The following is a 21,193-nucleotide window of genomic DNA, read 5'->3' as shown; positions in this document are numbered from 1 at the left end:
GTTAGAAACACAATTTCTCCAGCCCCATCCCAGCCCCACTGAATCAGAACCTTGTGGGCTGGGCCCAGTGGTCTAACAAGGCTCCAGGTGATTCTAATGCAGGCTCAAGTTAGAGAGCCATCGTACCCAAGTATTAAGAAAGGACCTGGAAAAGCTCACAAACCCACAGATTTTCTCATACAAGACTGCCACTTATGTTACAAAAATGTTTATCATTTATATATACATTCCTTGAGATAAATGCACAAGCCCTTTAAAGCGACCATATCTTATTTGAGGAGTCATAGCAATAGACTCATCAGAGAGGGGCCTCAGGGGTCATCTGTTGCCTCCAAACTTCTTTCATTGATGAGAAGACTGAGGCCCAGAGAGGTCAGGGAACTTGTCCAAGGTCACAGCTGACCACAGAGGGCAAGGTCCAGTCTCCAGACTTTTTGACAGAAAAATCAAGGTCTACACCACAAATATTAACATAATTGCACAAATAAATTCAGTTCCTCTAGCGAAAAACAGGGACTCAAAGAAATGGACCAATAGTTCTATTATTTTAAACAGTTTATTTTCTTATTAGGAAAGTAATGTGTGTTCATTGTAGGAAATTTGGAATTAATAAAATACATAAAGACAAAAATCAACTATAATTATACTGAGATAAGTGCCTTAACATTTTAGTGTGTGTGTGCATGGATGTGTAAATGTGTATATAGAGAGAGTACTCATGTAGAATATATATGTGTGTGTAGAGAATGTATATAGAGAATTTTCGTATATGAATTATATAAAACATATAATTTATATCTTTTTTTCACTTAACATTTCTTCAGTAAACAAAATCACCATTTCAATGATTTATTTGTGTTTCACCAGAATCTATTTTTAAAAATCTTCTTACTGTTTCATATTGGTGTGTTTTTTCCAATGTTTTTCTCTTGTAAATAGGAAAGAGGGTAAAATGTGAAGTTTCAGTAAGATTCAGGAAAGATGCATTATTTAAGCAGGCCAGCATGCAGTACCAAAGACGGGACCCTTGGCAGCTGGAGAACTGAAAGACTGGACCCCTAGGAGATACTAAGACGGGGAGAAGGAAATCCCCAAGAACAACTAACCATTCACAATTTTCCTGGGCATGTCCTGTGTATGAATGTGACAACCCCATAAAGAGCACATAGGTTCCCCAACCCCCCCCCCCCCCCCCCCCCCCGTCTCATTACCCTTAGGCAGAAACTATTTTTCCAGAATACTTGATAAGGCTCCAGGTGATTCTAATGCAGGTTCAAGTTAGAGAGCCATCGTACCCAAGTATTAAGAAAAGGCCTGGAAAAGCTCACAAACCCACAGGTTTTCTCATACAAGACTGCCACTTATGTTACAAAAATGTTTATCATTTATATATACATTCCTTGAGATAAATGCACAAGCCCTTTAAAGCGACCATATCTTATTTGAGGGAGTCATAGCAATAGACTCATCAGAGAGGGGCCTCAGGGGTCATCTGTTGCCTCCAAACTTGAGTCAAGTGATAACAAACCTCTTTAGTGTTTCATTTATCTTGGAATAGACAATTCAATCAAAACAAGTCTTCAGAATTCTTAAAAAATAGTACACATTTTTCCTAACTATTCTTAATACCTATTGATAACTTTCATCTGAATAAAGCCTCCTCTTCTTTTTTAACTCAGTACAAAAAAAGGTGTTCTCAAATAATGATGGATAACCTACTTATATCATAAGAAAATATTGCTCCTAGCCTAAAAGACTATATCTAGGCTGCTCAGCTAAAGTGTTCTCTAGTTATAAAATATTTATAAAAGTAATTTTCCTATGTTTTGCCCTTTCAACAGGTTGGCAATTATAAAGATAGTGTTTTGTGTAGGAACTACATTTGTATTTTACTAGTTCAGCCATTTTCCCAAGTAAACAGCAACCTTTTCCTCATGGGCCCTTACCCAACATCATGTTTTTAATTCCATCCAAATTTTAGAAGGAATTTTTACACCTGTTTCAAGTAATAATGTTTTTAATTTTAAATACTATTCTAATCTTCAATTTTTATGTTTGCCTTTTTCACTCTTTTCTTGTTTGCAGCATTTCTAAAAGACTGGTGTGCTTTTAGATTTTGGATTTTGAATGTCTGTTCAAAGAGAAGATGCACAAAGATTCAATCATGCAGAGCACCAAGCCTTTTCTTCTGAAAGACTGTCACTAGACAGACATTCCGGTGTCAAACTTGAGTCTTAGCAGCGGGCCCAAGCTCCCCAGCTGCTGGTATTGATGCTGGTCCTATACCTCTGGTTGGGGAGAGGGTCCCATGGTGGAAGTCCACCAATGAAGATGCCATTGATCCCTAAGAGAATTTCCCGAAAATTCCTTTCTGAGCTTTTCACTGAGATTATTCTCAGAAACAAATTCTCTAAGGCAGTATTTCTGAAAGTATGTTCTATGGTTCACTATTTCCCTGGAGTGATAATAATTCTTTCTCAATTTAAAATAAACTAAAATTAGGTGGTTATGTAACTTTTGAAAATGAAGTTAAGCAGTTTGAAATGTTAAAGTACATGCTGAAGAGGGAGCTAAGGGAAATGGTGTTTCCTAACCATATTTGACCACAAAACTCTTCTTTCAAAGAAAAACTATTAAATGTCCCAATAAAGAAGTTTAAGCCACCAAGACAGCTTCAAAGGTAAACTGGCTCTTCTTCTATGTCCTGCTCCATTCCCAGTTACCCCGTCCCACCATTCCCTGCACCACTTCTTACTGGCGAGTCTCCAGACTCCTTTACCCTTAGCTGTGTATCCTGCCGGGATTTGCATCACCAGGCGCTCACCCCATGTGTTGCAAAACCTTTTCTTAGTGAAAGAATGTAATTGTTTTATTCTCTAAAAGGACAGGTAAACTGCTTCTAACATGCTCCGTGGCACCACTTTATCTCCTTATATATTTCCTCCAGGTGTCTTTCCCATGCACACACATGTCTTGGCTGAAAACAGTGGAATTTTTCCCCTCTTAATTTGATTGTCTCATCCATGTCTATGTTTCAATAGTGATGGCTTCTTTCAACAGGAGCTATGAAATGGGCTCTGCTTCCTGTCAGGAGAAAGAGTGAAGTTGAACAAACAGCCAGCTTCTCTCCGTGTCAGAGGTGGGGGTATAAGAAACTTCATAGCTAAGCCTCTACTACTACCCCCTGCATCTCATATTTCTAATCCCTTCATCTCTGTCCCCTGAACCAAAACGCAGGTCTGACCTGCTACCTAAGTGTAGTCTGAAACCTCAACAGCATGGCTTTGCCCTTTCTTTGGATCAAGGGATCTAGAAACTCAAATTGAAATGAGAGAAAAGTAAATCTCCTATGTGAACCATGCTGTCACACTTGCTCCCATTGCTCCTCCTTTGACCTGACCTGGCCAGTAATTCTGCCAAGAGAGCACCTGTCTGTAAGGTCTGAACCACCAGCCCCGCATCACATTCCACAGGACTCTAGGGTGACCGACCTCTGAGGGGTTTCCTAAGGCTTGGGACTCTCAGGGCAAAAAGCCGGGAAAGTCCTGGACAAATGAATTGGCCACTCTGTTCTCAAACCAACCACCTTTGACACGGTCTTTCCTAGTAAAAGTACAAAATTAGGGCAGAATTCTTTTCATGAGATTCCTACTTGAAATCCTTGCTAGGAACCAGCTGGAGCTAGGCCAACACCATGACTCAGTGGGGAGTCTGGCTCCTCCCCTTCTTTTCTCCTCCCTTTCAGCACCTCCAAATTCTCCCCCCCAAAAAAACCTCCTCTTTCCATCCCTATGTCCTTCAAATCTTGGTCTCAGAATGTCCCATCTTAGTTTATTGTTTCCTTTATCATGTCATAAGCATGTCATTCTAATTAGGAGAGTCAGCTAGAGACTCTCCTTGGAGTACTACACACAGAGTCTGTGCTGTAAGATGTCCCTTGGGGTCAGCGGGCACTTCCATCTCCTTGCAGTAAAGCTGATGCTCTTTCTTCCTAGCTGTCATTTGTGACCAATGGGGCTGATGAACTCTCCTGTTCTGGTACAGTTCCTCCCAGAACTGCCTGGCTGACGCACTGCTTCCTGAATCCATCCTTCCTCATGCATACAGAGAGAAATACATATGTTCTATGGACAGGTGCATACTGAATGCAGAATACTGAATAGAGAACACTGAACGCATATGTGTCAATTTCTCTCTACCCATTTCTTTCTCTCTTACAGCAAGTCCCTAACAGCAAGACATACTACCAAAGTATGATTCCAATAGGACAAGCCACAGCTATTCAGTAAATGAGAAAACGAATCTTAAAGGTTAATGAAAGTTGCTGTAGGGAAAATGGATCTTGGCTCAAATACCCAGGACTGCTTCCTGTTTGGAGGTGAAAACTTACTAGTAAGCTTTCTAATGTTCAAATGGTCTGTAATTAAGTTGTTGTACTTGAAATGGCAAGGTTTTACCTATGTTCTCAGCCTAATCATACTTTTGTTACTAGGAACATTTTCATTCCGGAAGCTTTAAAAACCTGAATCATTATAAAAGGTACATGAAAAATGATTAAGTTTGCACTTTGGGGAAATTATTTCACATCTCTTAAATACCACAAGTCCATGAGTAACTATGAGTAATTCTGAAATGAATTTTCTACTGCAGAGAGAGAAGTTAATTGAAGTTTATCCAAGACTATATTTATCATGCTTTATCAGTATATGAAAAAAAAATCTGTGAATATACAAAATTAAATTTGGAATTGAGACCTAAAAGTATTGCTAAGATGAGGTAATTTTTTATACTTTCTAATGTACAACTAACCATTCATAAAAGATATTTAAAACATTAAAAACTAGTCCACATCAAGTGATTCAATGCCTATATCACAAATAAAGTCAGTGGGCTGTTTTATACCTTGACTTGCTTACTCAAAGCTTTTAAAAATAAATATGCCACTTACTTATTTGTACACCTAAGATCTAAACAGTATGATCTACAGATATGGTAATAATACACTTTTTATTATATCAATTAGGGTGTTTCTATTGCAAGTGATAGACAATCCTATTCCAACTGATCTGTACAATAAAGGAATTGCACTGTTTCATAAAACTTGAAAATCTAAAATAGAGAAGTTTCCAGAAGTTATCTGACTTAGTACACAGTGAAGCCACCGAGGCTCTAATATTGTTTTTATTGTCTGCCCTGCTTTTCAAGTTTTTGCTTTATTGTAAGACTGGAGTCATTACCCCACAGAGGTTTGTTTTTTACCAAAAGGTGGATGCTGTGAAGTCCGCAGGGCTTCCTTCTTCATGCTCCTCTCTGTGTCCAGCGCCTACATCCATGTGCTTGGATCTCTGCCTCACCACATCAACCGGGCACAAAACCATGACTGTTCACCGGTTTCCAAAACAAACAGACAGAAATACCATTCTCCCCAAGTACTTAATGAATCTAGAAACCAAGATTTGAAGTCAGAGGTGGGGTCACCTCAAGCCCAAACTGGTCCATGCCTAGATGCTCTCTCTTCAATCTTTTGCACACATCCCAGCGGTTCTCTTTGCTCTGAGGAGCAAAGAGTCCTCCCCAGCTTCCGGTAGAGCGGCTTTCCCCACCATCCTCTCAGAATCCAGGTCACTACCAGGCACACGCCCCAGTGGTAAATGAAGGCCTTACCCTTTAAAAAGTGGCTGGCTCCACCTGGAGGCATACCCACCACACTAGTCCTATAGGGGAAGGGCCCCTGCAGGGACTGAGACCTGGAGAGGCACAATATCATGCCCCAAACCCCTGCTGTGTGGCAGCAGGTTCTAGGCCCTTCCACCAGAGCGTGCTGCCCAGAGAGATGGGAGAGAACAAACTCTTATTGGATATTTGGATGACTTTTGACAGTATTCATCATTTGGTCAGTACCATGATTATATATATTTAAGTGTTATAATGTAAATATCTTTTATTCTCTTTCAATTTGGACAAATTGAAACTCTGCATTATTGAATAATTTTCTTTTGTTACCTAAACATAGTATTATTTATTATTTATTATTTAACCATACCAGGCTAACAAAGAATTATCCAGTGGAATGCCCAAGGATTTTGTTGAAGAGATTTAAAAATTCTATATAATAAAAGGCTAATATGCAAATCGATCAAACTGTGGAACAACTGGTCGCTATGATGTGCACTGACCACCAGGGGGCAGACGCTCAACGCAGGAGCTGGCCCCTGGTGGTCAGTGCACTCCCACAGGGGAAGCGCCACTCAGCCAGAAGCCCTGAGCCGGGCTCACAGCTGGTGAGTGCAGCAGCGGTGGTGGGAGCCTCTCCTGCCTCCGCTGCAGCGCTAAGGATGTCTGACTGACAGCTTAGGCCTGCTGAGCCATCAGTCGGACATCCCCCAAGATCTCGCAGACTGTGAGAGGGTTCAGGCCAGGCTGAGGGAGCCACCCGCCCCCCGAGTGCATGATTTTCGTGCACTGGGCCTCTAGTAAGTAAATATATGTTTATACATGTACCAGACATACATACACAAATCAATTCTTACTTTCTTCAAAATAGTTGAAGTATTTTCTCATAAGTATCTGCAATAACCCTCTTTAATTTTACTTACTCGCTAAATTATCTAGACTCTTGAGCTTTTTAAAAAGAGTTTACCAAAAATATTAGCAAAAACTTCAATATAACCCCCATAGTCCAGATTCTACTAAATAAACTTAAATTAGTCAAGTTTTACTCAATGTTATTTACATAAATTTACTTATTCTGTGTTAAACACCCAATATTAGATTACATTGTTGCATTGTTTCTCAAAACTGGCATTTTAAAACTAAACTTGCAAATATTAAAAATTAATTATGAAACATGGTTGAGAGGTGACTAGAGACATCTGATAGGTAGCCTGCTTTCCCACATTCACCCAGGTGCCCCCACACACCTTACAACTCCCAGCCCAGCTCCCCTTCAGACCACTGGCTGCCACACTCTTCCCCTGCCTCTGCACTTCCCAGGCCCACACCCTCTCCTTTCCAGTGACCACGCCCTGCTCCTTAGCTCTGCCTGAAGCCAGAATGATTGGACCCTCTGTGTGATTTAGCCTCAGTGCATGAGGAGTGCAGGGAACCACATCTCTGTTGCTTTTGACATGAGCCAAGATGGAAGGCAGGGTCTCCCTGACAACATACAACTTCAAGAACAGTGTCCAATATTAGGCCAAATGTTGGGAAGTAGGGGAAATGAGATTATCTGTTTCATCCATTTTATAGTCTAAATTTCACTGTTTCTGCCGGCCTGCGTGGCTCAGCAGTTGAGCATCAGCGTATGAACCAGGAGGTCACAGTTCAATTCCTGGTCAGGGAACATGCCTGGGTTTCGGGCTCAATCCCCAGTGTGGGGCGTACAGGAGGCAGCCAATCAATGATTCTCTCCCATCATTGATGTTTCTCTCTCTTTCTCCCTCTCCCTTCCTCTCTCGGAAATCAATAAAAATATTAAAAAATAAATTTCACTGTTTCTAACAAAGTACTTTAGAGTGAGATGCATTATAAAGCCATTCCTTGAAAAATAGTGTATGTTTCACCACGATTAAAGTAAACAGTAGAATAAAAAGCATAATTAAATTTAGCTAAAAACTGCCTTAAAAGATACTGTAGCAAGCAATTTGAGAGATGCTTGGCTCAGAAATCATTATGTTTGTTTTATTAACTACTACCTATTTCTCTGCCAGCCTATGCTTATATAGTCATGAAAGAGAGAGAGAGAGAGAGAGAGAGAGAGAGAGAGAGAGAGAGAGAGAGAAAGATAGAAATAATAAGACAGAGAGTCAGACTCTGTCTCCCTGATACCAAAGCGAGGACTGCCTCCTTCTACATCTTTCGCCACCACTTGGGAGCTGCTCGTAGGAGAGGCAAGAGCTGAGCGGCTCTGGGGCACAATGCGGGTGTGATGCAAGCGGCTCTGATGACACTTGTTTGAGTGACACCCTTACACCTGCGGAGCCACCTTTGCTTCTCCATCCCTTTTCAGCCCTTAAACAGCCCATGGAATAAATACATCATCTGAAATCCACACGTCAATCGGATGGGGGAGGGGTGCGGACTGTAGTGAGAAATCACAATGTCTTCACAGAAAATTCTAAAAACCCGGAGTTTAAGTGAATTTATTTGGGTAGAGTTTACCTGCCACAAAATACACCCATTTTAGGTATATAATTCAATAGGGTTTGACTAATGCTATACACACCTCTGTAATCACCATTACAGTCAAAATATTTCTATCGCTCCAGAAAGTTCCCTTGTGCACTTCCATGTAAATGCCCACAAGAAGATATTTTTTAAGTCATAGAACACTTATTTGAACATTTTTAAATTGAAGAAGCGAAGAATCTGGTCACTTGCCAGAAACAACATTTAGATCTTCAGTTCTTAACCTAAAATCGGATAACACTTCTCTGAGTACAGTTTTCACACAGACTAGCTACTAATCAGGAGCCGTTGCCACGGAGCTTGCAAACCTGGCTACAGTTGAAGTGTAACCTTCACCCAAACATCTGAGTGGAAAAGGGTGTTTAAACCTACTCAACATATTCTGAAGTTATAAAGGTCTCCTACTAGGGCTACATGGTAGGTAGTTAACATGGGTGAAGGGCTGGGGCGGGGGGCGGGGGCGAGGAAGCAAAAATGGAAAGGAAAAAAAAGATTCCGTTAAAAATGTGATATCACATTTATGCATTTATGTAAAATGATGTATGTATATATGTGTAAATTGAGTTTAAAATGTAAAAAATAAGCCCTAGTGGGTTTGGCTCAGTGGATAGAACATCGGCCTGTGGACTGAAGGGTCCGGGTTCAATTCTGGTCAAGGGCACCTACCATGGTTGCAGGTTTGATCCCCGGCCCTGGTCAAAGAGTGTATGGGAGGCAACCAATCAATGTGTCTCTCTCACATAGATGTTTCTCTCTCTCTCCCCTCCCTTCCACTCTCTCTAAAAATCAATGGGAAAATGTCCTTGGGTGAGGATTAACAAAAATAAAAAATAAAATGTAAAAAATAATTACAGAGACACCTCAACTCTTACAAAAATGTTTAAAGTCTCCTAGTGAATCCCCTTCAAAACATTTCTTGTTTCATGTCTCATCAAATAATTTTCCCTCCCATCTTAAAAAATAAAAGCAAACTAAAATCTAAAGCAGATTATTGACTGATGGGAATCGAGTCTGAGATTTGAAGTGAAAAGTGCTTTGTCAGCCTGAAGCTGAACTTTTTGCTCCAAGAGTGCTTTGCCGCCTACTTATCCATTGATCAATAATAGATCAGACAAGAACTTTTCCTGCCACTACTTTCTAAGAGGGGTGGAGATTCCGGCAAGTAAGGAACCCAACCAAAATTCCCGTCCTAAACCCCATGCCCATCTCTGTCGGGTGGAATCTGTGAAACATTCTGGAACTAGCAGGCACGTTCAGCCTGCTTACTTCAAAGCAGCATGCAACTAGCAAACGCTTATGAGTTCTAGTATCAGTTCTTTCAAAAATGTAAAAAGTGGTACACAGCATTAGAAAATGAAAATATGGCTTAATTTTAATCACAAAAAGATATTGGTAAGGAAATCATGGTAAATTGGAAAGAAGAAAAAATTATTCATAATTCTACCTTCCTAAAATAATTAAAGCTTGATAAAAATCCTTTTGTAATGTTTCTGAACTGTATGTTACATTTTGCATCCCAGTTATCCACTTAATTATCCAAATTTTAATTAGGATAAATAATCCTATATAATAAAAGCCTAATATGCTAATGTCTGACCATTTGTTTGACCGTTTGACCAGTCGCTATTACATGCACTGACCAGCAGGGGGAAGATGCTCTGACCAGTAGGTTAGCCTGCTGCTGGGGTCCGGATTGGGACTGGGTGAGATGGGCCATATACGCCCTGGAACCCTCCCGTGTTCCCTCCCCAGCCCCGATCATGCACCAGTGGGGTCCCTCAGCCGGCCTTTGGGGATCGGCTGAAACCGGCTCTCCGAGATCCCCCGAGGGGTCCCAGATTTCAAGAGGGCACAGGCCAGGCCCAGGGACTCCACTGGTGCATGGCACTGGGCCTCTAGTTATTAATAAACATCATTGTTAATATTTGTAACAAGTCATACAAAATAATACTCAGCATTTCCCTAGCGTTGAACAATTAAGATAAATAATCATTTTTTGGTTATTTTAACACTATGATAAACATGTTTGTCTTCTTCTGTATTTTGGGATATTTCCCTAGAACATATTTCAATATGTGCAATTTTTGCATAAAAATTTTATGTCTCTTGCTTTATTGACTTTTTTTCTTATTTTGCTTTGCAAAAATACAATAATTTTTAAGGCAACTTAACAGTGCGTATCAAGATGCTTACAAATATTCCTACTCTTTGATCCATTATTTTCTTAGAAAACAATCAGATATATAAAAATTTTGTGTACAAAAATATATAAAATGTTGTGTACAATATTATTACATCAGTAGAGGCCCTATGCATGAAATTCGTGCAAAGGGCTCGGCCCTCAAAGCCCCAGATGCCTCGGCCTTCACAGCCTTGGCTTCATCCAGAAGGTCGTCTGGAAGGCTGTCCGGACGGTCATTCTGCTGTTCGGTCTAATTAGCATATTAGCTCTTTATTATATAGGACTAGAGGCCCGATGCATGAAATTCATGCAAGAGTAGGCCTTCCTTCCCCCGGCTGCCTGCACCGGCTACCCTCTGGCACCCGGGCTTCCCCCAAATATTTTGGCAGTGGAAATATGGATTATTTCCACTGCCAAAATATTTGGCCACAATCTAAATGTCCAAAAATTAAAAAGCAGTTAAATAATATTATGGTATCCACAGAATGTATATTTTACAACCATTAAAATCCTATTTTCAAAAAATACACAATAATAGGTGAAATGTCAAAATACAGCATATCATTAAGTTTAAATAAAAAGGTCAGGATGTAGAATTATATATATATAATGTATATATGATCTCATGTATACATATATACATATATGTTCATAACAAAAAATGCTAAAAACACATTAAAATACAATGATTATTTCAGTGATAATTTCAGAGGGGATGATTTTAAGTGTTTCTGCCTGTATGCTTTGTTATATATTTACATATTCAGTATATTAACCCTTTATGATATTTCTACAATATATCATATTTATGCATTTATGTAAAATTACATATCTATGTTTATAAATGGAAATTGAATATAACATTTTAAACATAAAAGTAATTACAGAGATACCCCAATTCATACAAAATAATTTTTCAGGGTTTGTTTTTTTGTGTCTTTATTTTGTTTTGGACAGAGAAGTTTATCACTTTACATGGATAATTTTTCATGTTACAAATACAAAATCACCATGCTAAGAGTCCCGTTAACAAAGTGCCATTAAATGCTTCAGTAATAATGTGGAATCAGAGGCTCAAGCTTCCAAATAGTTCAAATGGTTTATACAATGCAATTTTAGACACAAAAAGGAAAATTCAATAGAGTTTTCCATGAGAACTAAAGATTTTAATCATAGTTTTACATTGTTGTCTTAAGGTTTAAAAAAGAGTTCCTCCACAAGGAAGCTGTTTAATGTATAAACAGCATTTATACATTTGTCTGTGTTTACATTTCACCAGCCTCTTTGGGGGCTTTGTTCTAACCAGTGGTTGGCAAACTCATTAGTCAACAGAGCCAAATATCAACAGTACAACAATTGAAATTTCTTTTGAGAGCCAGATTTTTTAAACTTAAACTTCTTCTAACGCCACTTCTTCAAAATAGACTCGCCCAGGCAGTGGTATTTTGTGGAAGAGCCACACTCAAGGGGCCAAAGAGCCGCATGTGACCCGCGAGCCGCGGTTTGCCGACCACAGTTCTAACCCATCAGCACAACTATGGGACTCAAGGACCCAGCCACTCAGCTCTTCACCTCCTGTAGGTAAATGCTAAACTCCTTAGTTTATCTAAACAAGACTCAAGCCCCTTTGGGGTTTGGCCTCTACTCACTTTAACAGCCCCATCTGATTATCAACCCTCCTGTTCCTGCCACTCTGCTCAACTTGCCATGGGGATGGGCATTCACTGAGTGAAGACGAGCTTCTTCTATTCTAGGGGGTTGGAGGCAATTCCTACAGCGCCACAGGACTCCCCTCAGGTCACCTCTTCCAAGAAGTCTTCTTCCTTTCCTCCTCCCCTGTCCTCCTCCGCTGTAGGCTGCTGCCTGCTCTCCCCTGGACTGCCACAGTGTCTTTGCTTTCCTCTAAATTGCTTTTATCACACTTCATCTTGAAAGCCTGTGTACTTATTTTAATTCCCTTGTAAAATGTCAGAGAAGGCAGAGGCTTTTTCCTGTTTTGCTCATTGCTATATGCCCGGTGCCCAGAAAAGTACTTAGAAGGCAGCCAATAAAAGTTTGAAAGTGTGTAAGACTGACTGCCAGAATAAATGAGTGAATGATTGCGTGAATTCAGCAGAGAACTTGAGCATCTCACACACAAGGTGCCTGGCCAGGGGCAAAAGTGATGCCAAGAGGAAGGGGCAGAAAAGCATGAAGTTTTACAGAGACTTCAAACACAGGTAGCCTGGGAAGGTGGAAGGAGCACAGACTGTCGTCAGACACACTGCTGTATGATTTTGAGACAGTTCCTCAACGGGTACTTGTAAACTGGGATACTCAACTCATTCTGTTATTGTGAGAATTACCTGAACCATAAATATACAAATACATGCACACCGTGCTTTGTGGATAGTAGGCATTCAGTAAATGTTTGGCTTTTTTTCTTATCCCCTTGTGTTATACTTTGGTCTAGTTATTTCTATACCTATGAAAAGCTGATCACAAATTTCTAGAAAAAAAATGTACTGGACAAAATTATTTTTAATTTTTTAAAAGATAAACCATGCTAGAAGGGCAAAGGGAAGATACTCACACTCCTGCAGGGTCAGGCCTCCTGGCCAATAGATGTGGGTGTGTAGCACGTGCTGAAGAAATGGGTCCCAGCGGGGGTTTTCAGGGGTGAGTTTTGTATGGCACAGAATCTCACATATTTTAATGGTGAGACATAAAGTTATTCTCAGAGCAAGGAAACCTTTCTCTCTTATGGATTTTATTACCCTTTCTCTTGATGGGACAAACACATACAACATTAAATTCTGTCCTAGAGCCATTTGGCTAAATGTGTGGATGCCTAGGGCCAAAAATACATTCATTGATTTGGGGATTAAGATCTACTTATATGCTTTTCAAACAGATATTTCTGTTCACCTTGAAGCACTTGTGCTTGTGTTAGGCTGGGTGGCTGGGGGCACTGGTCTTGCTACACACAAAAATAGACTCCCCGGGATCATTAGAGCAGCAAGTCGGATTGCTGGCCGTGCCCAGCCTGTGCCTGGCGAGCTGACATGCTCAAGGATGAGGAATGTAGGGTTTTCAGAGCTGACTGCCGGGTCCACAGGCTCACTCAAGGCCTCCCTGGCCGAGCAAGGAACCTCCCCACAGCAAAAGAGGTTTTTGCAGAGAAATGAGGGAAATAAGTCATGGCACGAGAACGGCTAGAATAAATATTCCTGCTGCCAGTAGCATAGAGACTCTGTAAACTAGTTTAACAAGCACAAGCTTTTATTGCCTCCACAGAATCTCATGGCTCCTATATCTGGAGGCAACACCATCAATCGCTACTGGAATTGTCATTGTCTTTGAATTATTAGCTTACCTACCATTGTATTGTATCATCAGCCAGGTGGAATTTTGCCAGTGTTTTTAGTTGTAGTATTTTGCTTATTTTGGACTTTGTTTGCCCATATGGATATGTGTGACAGACTGTGTTCAAAGGTGGATCCACCTTTCTACTGTGTATTTTATCCTTCGGCATTTTGTTTCATTGTAAATTATCAACGTTATCATATTTTAATGCATCACTCTTCTTCATTTGGTTAGTCAATGTATTTGGCTGATATTAACCAAAGCCAGACAAAGAGCAGTGGGTGTTGGAGGCAGGAAACACAGCTAAGGGAGGAGGGAATTCACCACAGTAGCTTGGCTACAAGTAGGTGTCTGGGGACAGGCTGTTTGTTCAGAGGTGGGAGAGAGAGAAGTGGTAACAGGGAAGGAGAGAATGGAAACAAGAGCCTGGCTGGCAGGTGGAGGAGGAGCAGCAGCTAGGTATAAACACAAGGTAGGAATGGCAGCAAATAGGGGAGACTGCCCGGTAGGCTGCGGTTTGGCTTTGGGGGAGGGGCAGATGGTAATTAGGATAGAGGAGGTGGTTTGAAAGGAGAAAGCTCCTCCAGCACTGCTACCCTGTAGGAAAATTCCCATCCGCACAGAATCTGAGACACTGAGACACGGCCGGATGGCTGGATGCCTGGATGGATGGGTGGGCAGACAGACAGACAAACAGATGATTGTTTATAGGAAGACAGTAGCAATTTGAGGAACACCAAAGAGGACCTTGACCAAAATCACGTTCGCTGTGGGCCTTCAGGGATGCCACCCTTACAAATTCTTTCCTTTGCGTTGTTCAGGGTGTGGTCCTTGGGTCTCTGGATCAAAATGAGCTTGTTTAGAAACTCGTGGGAGAGGGGACTAAGCATCTGCAGTTCAAGAAACGCTCCAGGTAAGTGTTACACATACTGATGTTTGAAATGCCTGGGCTACAGCATCATCCTTTGTCAGGTGTGACGTCCATGCTGACGTCAGGTCTTTTTTTAACAGACCACTGGTTAAAAGTCAGACAGGAAGAGAATAGGATAATAAATATTTTCTGGTGGAGAGAAGGGCCTTTCTAAGCATCAGTGGAGGGTCCGAAGCAGTAAGAATGCCTGGAAGTATCCTCAGGGTTGTTATGGGGGGAGAGAGAAGTCAAATTACCCTGAGTGCCACTCGGGTTCAAATAAAGTGCCCACTCCTTCACAACTCATGTCACATTCACCCACCTAACCCCAGAGAGAAGTCACCTGTGCTTCTGATGTGTAGAATTTTGTCTACACATCTTTATGGACTTCACTCATTCATTTAACAAATACTTAAGAGCACTTATCCTGTGCCAGACACGGTTGTAGGCATTGGGGCAGAGCCGTGAACAAAGGAGACAAAAAGGTCTGCCCTGTGGAGCTTTGATTCCAACAGGGAAAACGTTTAGTAAGAAAAGTAAATACGTATTAGATAAATGCTAAGGGGGAAATACAGTAGGAAATAGTAATAGGAAGTGGGTGAATATAAAAGGAAGCTGTAATTGTAGATAGCCCTGCAAGACCTTGTAGAGAAAGTGATGTTTAAATTAAGACCAGAAGGACTACCGGAAGTGAGCAGAGGGGCTACCCAGGGAAAGTGCATTTAAGCAGAGGCAACAGCAAGATTAAAGGCCCTGAGGCAGGGCCTGCCGGTATGTTCCCAGTACCAAGGTGGCCTTTTCGGCTGGAGGAGAGCAGGCAAGGGAGAGCCCTGGGAGATGAGGTCAGATGGCTCTGAGCGGACCCATCACCTGGGCCTCAGAAAGCTTTTGTAGATTTTAGAAACATTTTGACCTTTACAAGATGGAAATTGGTGAAGAATTTTGAGCTGGTGAGCTTTATGGTCACTACTCACTTTGACAACATCCCTGGTTACTTTGTTGAGAATAACTGATGCGGGGAAAGTTTGATAGAAGACTAGTTTTCAAAAGCTATTGCAATCATCCAAGGGAGAAATAATGGCAGCTTGGACCGGGGTGGCAGCAGAGAAGGCGGTGAGAGATGACCCACTCTGAATATATTTTGGAAGTTTGGCCAACAGGTAGCGTAAGAGAGCACAAGAGGAATGAAGAAGAACTCTAAGGTTTGGGGCCTGAGCAACTGGACAAGGGCTGTTGTCATTTGCTGCTATGGGAAAGGCGGTCTGGAGAACAGCTTTGGGGGAAACACTTAAACACTCAGAGGCAGAGTGAGCAGCTCGGCTGGTTTGCCTGGGGCCGAGGGCTCCCAGCACACAGGACTTCTGAGAAAACTTGGAGCTGACTGAGGTGACTGACCACCTGCTCAGAGCCCAGGGAGATGAACGAGAACCCGGTGAAAAGGAACAGCAGGGCCACAGGAGACAGGTTGCCCTGGGAGCCAAGTAAATAACAAGTTTCAAGTAGAAGACAGCTCTCAACTCTGTCAGGTGTTGCTGATGGGGCAGTGAGATAGGGGCTGAGAGTTGACCACTGGATTTAGCAACAGAGAGGTCACAGGGAACCTTGCCAAGAGCAGTTCGAGTGAAAGGAGCGAGACTGAAAGCCTGATTTTAGTGATTCGAGACTATTTTAGTCAGCTCAGGCTGCTCTAACAAAAACACCCTAGACTGTGTAGCTTAAACAACAGAAATGTGTTCTCACAGTTCTGGAGGTGGGAAGTCCAAGATCAAGGTGCCAACAGATTCAGTTCCTGGTGAGAGTCCTCCTTCTGGCTTATAGACAACTGTCATCTTACTGTGTCCTCACACTTTGTTCAGTGTGTGTGTGTGTGTGTGTGTGTGTGTGTGTGTGAGAGAGAGAGAGAGAGAGAGAGAGAGAGAGAGAGAGAGAGAGATTAAGATTGCTTTTTCTTCTTATAAGGACACCAATCCTCAATCCTATAAGATTAGGACCCCATTCTTAAAATCTCACCTAACCTTAATTACCTCCTATCTCCAAATATAGTCACACTCCAGGTTAGGGCTTCAGCGTATGAATTTGGGGAGGGACATAATTCAGACTATAGCTAAGAGAGAAATTGGGAAGAGCAAACTATACCCTCGGGAAGTTTTCCTGCGCAGAAAAGGAAAAAAGTGAGTGGTAGCTGAAGGGTATATAGGATCAAAAGAAGGTTGTTATTTGCTTTAAGGTGGTTGGAAGGGGGAAAGGTATGTGTTATGGTGATGGGGATAATCTGGTAAAGAGAGAATGGGGTCCCTAATTAGGTAAGAGGGAGTGGGACATAAGGACTACTGAGATGGACTGAATGAGGAGCAAAGATGGTTCATCTTCGGAAACAGGAGAAGACGCAACATTTGTGGACACCAATTCATATAGGTCCATAGATGTAGTAATTCCCTTCCAATTACTTCTGTGTTCTTGGTGAAATAGAAAAGAAAGGTCATCAGCTAAGAGTGATGATGATGAGAGGAGCTGACGGCAATTCGAAGTCAAAGGAAAAGGTAGCAGAGTCTGCTATGAGAGTAGGAGAGTGGTGGGCCAAGAGAATGAACATTATTGGTTTTTGTGCTTTAGAATATATATATATATATATATATATATATATATATATATATATATATATATATATATATGCTCTTGGTATGCCTGGATTAGAAATGATCTTTGAAGATCATTGACTTCCAGAAAGAATTTTTACATGTACATTCAAGCAGGAGGGAAGTTAATGGTACATATATATTATGTGCTCTGTTCTGTTAAAAACTAAGCAACCATTTAAAGAACTAACAGGCTAGCCTCATTTCATTTGGGTCCATTTTTCTAGTCAAATCATATGGATTAAAAGCTGAATTAAAGGAAAGTTGTTCAGCAAGGTCAAATCCAGTTTTCCTTTCTCACACAGACTTTGCATCCATTTCTTGGATAATTGCCACTTTGTGAAATAATCACTAGTAATAGATCCAGCTTAGTGGATTCCTGGCCTGGTACTCAGCTGAGAACTTTAAGTGTATTATTCCACTTAATGCTATCAACCACATTACGAGATCACTGTTACTCCCGCACCTTACAGATGAGAAAGCTGAAACTTGAAGAGGTAATCTTGCCCAAAGTAAATACCAGGAGTCAAGGTCTCACTCTTCCCCTTGGTATCCATAGCCACCTGTCCTCTGTCACCAGTGTGTCAGTCTCCCTAGACACTTGATTAAATTATTATCAGGATGATTAAATGAGCCTTTGGACTGCTTCAAGAATCATTAAATACTGTATCTCTTAAGTTTTAAGGGCCTAGTTTAGCACTAGAAGACATACCATTAAAGCCAAAATCTATGGGTGATATTTATCTGTGGAATAAAAGTTTGTAATTCAGCATCCTAAACACCATATATTCTCAGAGCAAGGCAAACAGAGCACCATAATTTGAAAAGTAACTCAGACAATAATATAGTTTAAAGAAAATATTTCAGAGCTGAAATAATTCAAAAAAAATTTGTTTTTTTTGGCCAAAGAACTGAACAAAATTTCCCATACAACGCACTTCAATATTTTAATTTGTTTAAAGCCCTGTCCTAGCTCACCTGTCATTCCTGCATTCTTTTAGAAACTCCCCCTACTAGCCTAGAAGTGTTAACTTCCTTTTAACTAGCATACTAGAGGAAAATTTGGAAGTACTGCAGTAATTCATTTTCTTTGTCTACTTTTTTTTTTTCTTTAACCCCTCTAGCTCATTATTTTGTTTTATTTTTTCAGTTGCAGTGGATATTCAAAAGTTTTTTATATTATTTTCAGGTGTACATAGTGGTTAGATAATTATATAATTTACAAAGTGATTCCCCCATCCCTGATAATTCAAGTACCCACTTGGCATCATACCTAATTATTACATTATTGACTATTCCTTATGCTGAACTTTACACCCCATGACTATTTTGTAACTACCAATTTTCTTTGTCTACTTTGATGGAAACTATTCTTTTACTAAATTGTGAAGGTGAAATCAGAAGGAGAGTATGACATATCAGTTTTTAAATGGCCACATCACACCCAATGAGACAAAGAAGTGAAGGACCCAGTGGTTTTTATGACAATGAGCATTAAGGAAGACAATTCAAGCTCCTAAATTTCAGAAATTTACGGACTTTAAGTGTGAGAGCCAACCCCATTGACATCACAGATTCTTCCTGCAGTCACAATGCTGCTGAGCCACCCTGGAAAACACTCCAGAAATAGAAAGACACTAGTCAGGATTCAATCAATATTCCTTAGTACTCTGGCTTTCAAAGAAAGAAAATTTTTTTAAGTCTCTGTTTTCCTTAAAAAAAATCAAATCAATAAAAAATAAAGCCAGGAAATCAAGCATCATGAGTTCAGGTATTTATCTCATGGATTACTCAAGGTCTCTGAATTTCTCATACTTTACTATCTGACTTATATTTCATATTATATATAAACAAGGTAATAAATCCCAAAGAAAACCATTGGATGGTTTGGGCACAATAGGGTGAGAAATCATTCCATATTATTTTAGAAAAGTTTGACCTAAATGAGTGCATTTCAGCCAAGTTTTCTAAATGTATAATGGAAGTGCCTGGGATGATAAGCTCTTCTAGCTGACTATAGGTGTGAGTGGAGGGCGTTGGGGTGGGGCGATTGGGGTAGGTAAGCAGGGAAGAGGGGAGTATAAACCAAAATTGGAAGGCTCCCTTTAACCATTGCCATATGTACAATAATACAATTTTTAAAAAATTACCACTGCAGAAATTCATGTGCCATAGTTCCTGATCTGACTCAGCATTCTGGTTGCCTAGATACAGATATAAACAAAAGTGTCTCCCCGACTGCGGAGGAACAGCCAGATGAACCTGATGGCCCCCTTCCTGGCTCAGCCAGTGACCAGGAAAACAAAGTAAGTACTTTTAGCTAGTCTTATTAAAAATAGAACATTTTGTTCACCTTCTTTAAAGCTCAGCATTGCTTAGAGACTTCTAAGGAATCCTGGAAAAGTTGTTTTTATTTTCACTCTACCCACATTTCCCGTTGGTTTTTTGTTGTTTTTCTAATTGACAAAGTAACTAATGGCAACACAAGCTGAAAAAAGCAAAAGGGGCTCAATTTTCGAATACATTCATTGGACTGACATTTAATATGTGTGCTAAAAATTAACGAAATTATTTTTTAGTAAGATACAAAAGAAACTATGATAAAGTCAAGGTATAGATGGCATCTGTAACATGAAAAAGAGGTCAGCTAAATGGAATGTTTCTTTTACTGGTACTTGTCATAGCTTCCCCATTAATGAAAAAGAACATTCAAAAAAAGAAGTGTTTTCAGACTTTGCTTTTTCATTCCCATGACACCTGACCAGCAGGTGCAGCTTCTTGTGATGGAAAGAGCACTGGGAAGATAGCACAATGTCAAGCACTGATATTTTGTATCTAGTGGCTGTACCACACACTAGCTGTGTGACTTTCAGCCATGACTTAACCTCTCTGTTTCTTTTTCCGTGAAACAGGCTAATTAAGCCTGTCATTCAAAGACATAGGGTTTGAATGGGCCACTAAGGTAAAGAGCTTAGCATGTAGGAAGGACTCAGTCAATAGCTATAATTATTATCATTACCCATATGATCTTGAATAAGTCCATTACTTCTCTGCTCCTCAGATTCATCACCTATAAAAATAATCATCTTAAATTCTTTCTGTAATAAAGAAGGATTTCAGTTACTTAAAATAACTGCTATTCCTTTGATAAAATCACATGACATATGGACGTATTTTATAGGCAATTAAACCATAAAGGACCACAAGGTTTTCAAGTATTATTCTGAAACAGGTGAAAACTGATGCATGTAAAAATTCCCATAATAAGCATCAAGTTGTTTGTGAGAATTTTTATGTAATAACATTCTAGCTTGTAGGAATAGGGATGAAACAGAGCTGAAACAGAAACTCCTATGTGCAATTAGCAAAGTTATTAAATTTACTGTGTTAGGTATATAAAAAATTGCACAGAAATAAAGAGGAAATATATATGCCATAATGTTAACGACTTTTGCTCAAAGCAGAATTATAAGTGAAAACATTTTTTCTGCATCTTTCATTTTTCTATATTCTTAAAAATTTCCTCCTTTATCAGGTTTAACATATGTTTAAAAGTTTATGACTTGTAGGTGTGTTAGGAGGATGCTACTTATGGTTTTCCAAATAAGACTAAAAATTAATAAAATAAAAATAAAACATATGTAGCCAATTGTTTCACTTGAGAAGGAAAAAAGACGACAATAACCTAGTAATTTAGTGTCCTTGGACAAAATAGTCATCATTACTCTCTCATTCCACAAACACTTACAAAGGGCTACTAGGTGTCACACTTACAGGGACTAGCCATTGGCTGAGGAAAGACCACAAACAGACTCCCGCAGGCCAGGGGCAGCCGTGGAGAGGTGAGCAGGAAACAGCTGGCATTAGTAAGTGAGGAACAGGGTCAGCACTGTTCCAGCAGAAAACTGGGGTGAAAACAAGAACAGGAGCAGG

General features: G+C 40.3%; 1 protein-coding gene across 1 annotated transcript in view; it reads left to right on the top strand.

Annotated features, from left to right (window-relative positions):
* Positions 1-18,988: 18,988 nt before the first annotated feature.
* Positions 18,989-21,193, top strand: part of FAM81B (family with sequence similarity 81 member B) — a gene marked incomplete at its 3' end in the record, with an annotated part of 48,079 nt that continues 45,874 nt past the window's right edge. The window contains exons 1-2 of the mRNA XM_079797641.1: positions 18,989-19,031; positions 19,469-19,566. Coding sequence (XP_079653767.1) covers positions 19,022-19,031; positions 19,469-19,566 — 108 coding nt within the window. The remainder of the gene's footprint in view (positions 19,032-19,468; positions 19,567-21,193) is intronic.

This window comes from Cnephaeus nilssonii, assembly GCF_951640355.1.
Source record: "Cnephaeus nilssonii genome assembly, chromosome: 2".
Classification (NCBI taxonomy): Eukaryota; Metazoa; Chordata; class Mammalia; order Chiroptera; family Vespertilionidae; genus Cnephaeus; species Cnephaeus nilssonii.
This window is presented reverse-complemented; position numbering and strand designations above follow the sequence as displayed.